This window comes from Petaurus breviceps, unplaced genomic scaffold, assembly GCF_028583685.1.
Source record: "Petaurus breviceps papuanus isolate PSGF00001 unplaced genomic scaffold, PetGlider_PUasm1.0 208, whole genome shotgun sequence".
Classification (NCBI taxonomy): domain Eukaryota; kingdom Metazoa; phylum Chordata; class Mammalia; order Diprotodontia; family Petauridae; genus Petaurus; species Petaurus breviceps.
Window position 1 is genome coordinate 10966627 of NW_027185852.1, and position 2775 is coordinate 10969401.

The 2775-nt window shown below is 40.9% G+C and overlaps 1 protein-coding gene across 1 annotated transcript; it reads right to left on the bottom strand.

The window, feature by feature from the left end:
• Window positions 1-419: 419 nt before the first annotated feature.
• On the bottom strand, window positions 420-1360 carry LOC138165162 (histone H3.3A-like). The gene has a single exon (XM_069093302.1). The coding sequence runs from the start codon at window positions 1256-1258 to the stop codon at window positions 848-850; it is 411 nt and encodes a 136-aa protein (XP_068949403.1). The 5' UTR covers window positions 1259-1360; the 3' UTR covers window positions 420-847.
• Window positions 1361-2775: the final 1415 nt, after the last annotated feature.

Consider the following 2775-nt stretch of genomic DNA (forward strand, 5'->3'; position numbering starts at 1 on the left):
TTGTATACACACACACATATACATACACACATATATGAGAGAAGAGAGCCACAGAGAGAGAACTATTTCAATAAAATTGGTTTCCTTTGGAATGCTATGTATTTTATTTTATGCATTTACAATGTTATGCTGAGAAGGGCTCCCTACTCCTTACCAGACTGCTAAAGGAACTAATACAGGGGAAAGGAGAAAACAAGAATTTATTAGGCACCTACTCTGTGCTGAGCATTGTGCTCATTTTCTTTTTTTTTAATGTAAAACATTTAATTTAAAAACGTTGACACTACAGTATATAAAATAGCCATTATAAATGCACGTAGTGTATTCTATAGCTGCCAGGTTTATGTTTTTGGTTTTGGTTTTTTTTTTTTTTTAAGGAAACTGTAAGTTACGTTGTGGTTAAGACTTATATGTTATCGCCCTCTGAAAAGCCTTCATTCTATCACAGTGATGTATGGTCAGACTTAACAGCCCCAATTGTTAAACACTTGGATCAAGTCATAACCAGTTACTGCAAAAGGACCCTGTACACATTTATATCAATTCTAGTACCTTACGATTTTAGCTACCCAACAAGTCATTAACATACAGAAACATGCATCACGAGAAGCAAGAATTATCACCCATCCCTTCTGCATATTAGCAGCTTGTCACTCCTGAGCAACAGTTCTCACTCACATCACTGAGGTCTGTGAACAGTCACTTTTCGCATTCATGCTGAGTGAACGATGGAATGACGTAAGTACAAATACAACGTATTATAAACAATTTCTTACAAAAAAGGTCACAAATTAAAACCAAAGTATTTTAAAGAATTTACTACAAAACACAATAAAACTGCCTTCACTTAAGGTCTTTCTCCCCGTATCCTGAGAGCCAACTGGATGTCTTTGGGCTTGATAGTAACTCTCTTGGCATGGATGGCACACAGGTTAGTATCTTCAAAGAGACCCACCAAATATGCTTCACTAGCCTCCTGAAGAGCACCAATAGCTGCACTCTGGAACCTCAAGTCTATTTTGAAGTCCTGAGCAATCTCCCTCACCAACCGTTGGAAGGGAAGTTTCCTGATCAAAAGCTCCGTTGACTTCTGGTAACGGCGAATCTCACGAAGGGCCACAGTACCAGGCCGGTAACGGTGAGGCTTCTTGACCCAGCCGGTAGAGGGGGCGCTTTTCCTGGCATCCTTTGTGGCCAGCGGTTTGCGTGGAACTTTCCCACCAGTGGACTTACGAGCAGTCTGCTTTGTACGGGTCATCTTGTCTTCTCGAACGAACAGTGGATGTTTCCTCCGCTGGATTTCCTGCTGATGCCGCTGCTTCTGGACGCTCCGCGATGCCGTGAACTCCGCCTTGCTCTCAGTAACCCCACGGTGCTCATTGTCATCCTTATGACAATTCTATGAGGTAGCTGCCATTATGATGTCCCGTTTTATAGCTGAGGAAATTGAGTCAGACAAGTTCAATGTACTTGCCCATGGTCATGAAGCTAATAAGCATCTGCAGAGGAATCTGAACTCAGGTCTTTTTGAGTCCAGGCTGTGTCCCCAGGTTGCCAGTGCTATGACACGCCCAAAAGTTAAGAATCCCTGTTCTAGGTGTACCACAGCCTATCAATCAACACATTTTTAGGGCTCAGTTGTTCATCGAATCCACATAACCAAACTTTCCTCTTCCCTACAGATCCTGCTTTAGACACTTAGTAGCTATGTGACCTAATAAAGTCACTTTTTTTCTGTAAACCTCAGTTTCTCGATATGTAAAACAAGAGGGTTGAATTCAACAGCTTCTGAAGGCCCTTTCAGCTCTAAATCTGTGGTTCCATGATATCCTCATTTGACTGTAGAATAGAATGAGAGCCTTTGTTAGGTGTTTTGTTGAAATCAAGATTTACTACGTGTAAAATTCAACAACAAATTTAAATTCAACAAATATTTATTACAGTAGTGTCCTGATTTACCAGTTGTCAGAGTCTGCCTCTATGACAACACTTCTTATTAATTATAACAGGGAAAGCTTCAAACTGACACTCTATGGCACACATTGAGTCAACCAGAGCTCAGGGATGAATATCATCAAAGGATGATTTCCGGTGTGATGTACCTAACCTGGACTGTGTCCCTGGCATACTCAGCTATACACAGACCAATTACAACTAATCTGATCCCCAACCCCTAAATGTTTTTCCAAGACAGATATAAATAGCATCAACTCCTTGGGATATAAATTCCACAGAAACATAACTGTAAGTAGGTATTTTTATATATAGGCTAGTGCCAGACATTGTCCCTGGGGAAAGTGCCATGAAACACAACCTAAGTTGGGGTGTAGGGTGGGGGCTGTGATTACCTTAGCCTACCGTCTGGCAGCTTCCTATTTCATATAAATTATTCTTGCTAAGTGATCTGTTCAGTTGAAGGACTGCAAGTCTTATAAACATCCTCTACATCCAACACCCTGGAGCAAAGTTCCTATCACCCTACCCTAGTCATGCCTCTGCAGAGAAGGCAATACTAGGAAGTTACATTAATTCACACATGTAGTGGTTTATCATTGCAACCCTCAAGACCACTATGAATATATGATGATTTCGTGGTCCCAAAGCCACCTACAAATTTGCTGTGAGGAAATTCAAGAAACAGATGGAGGAAGCATGGTGGAAAGCATTTGAGTGAAGGTCACTGGAGAGAGAAATAAGTGATTTTATCATAGGGATGTATAATGAAGACCACCTAGACAGAAACAAGAAATAGATGGAGCGTTTGAGATCATAAAC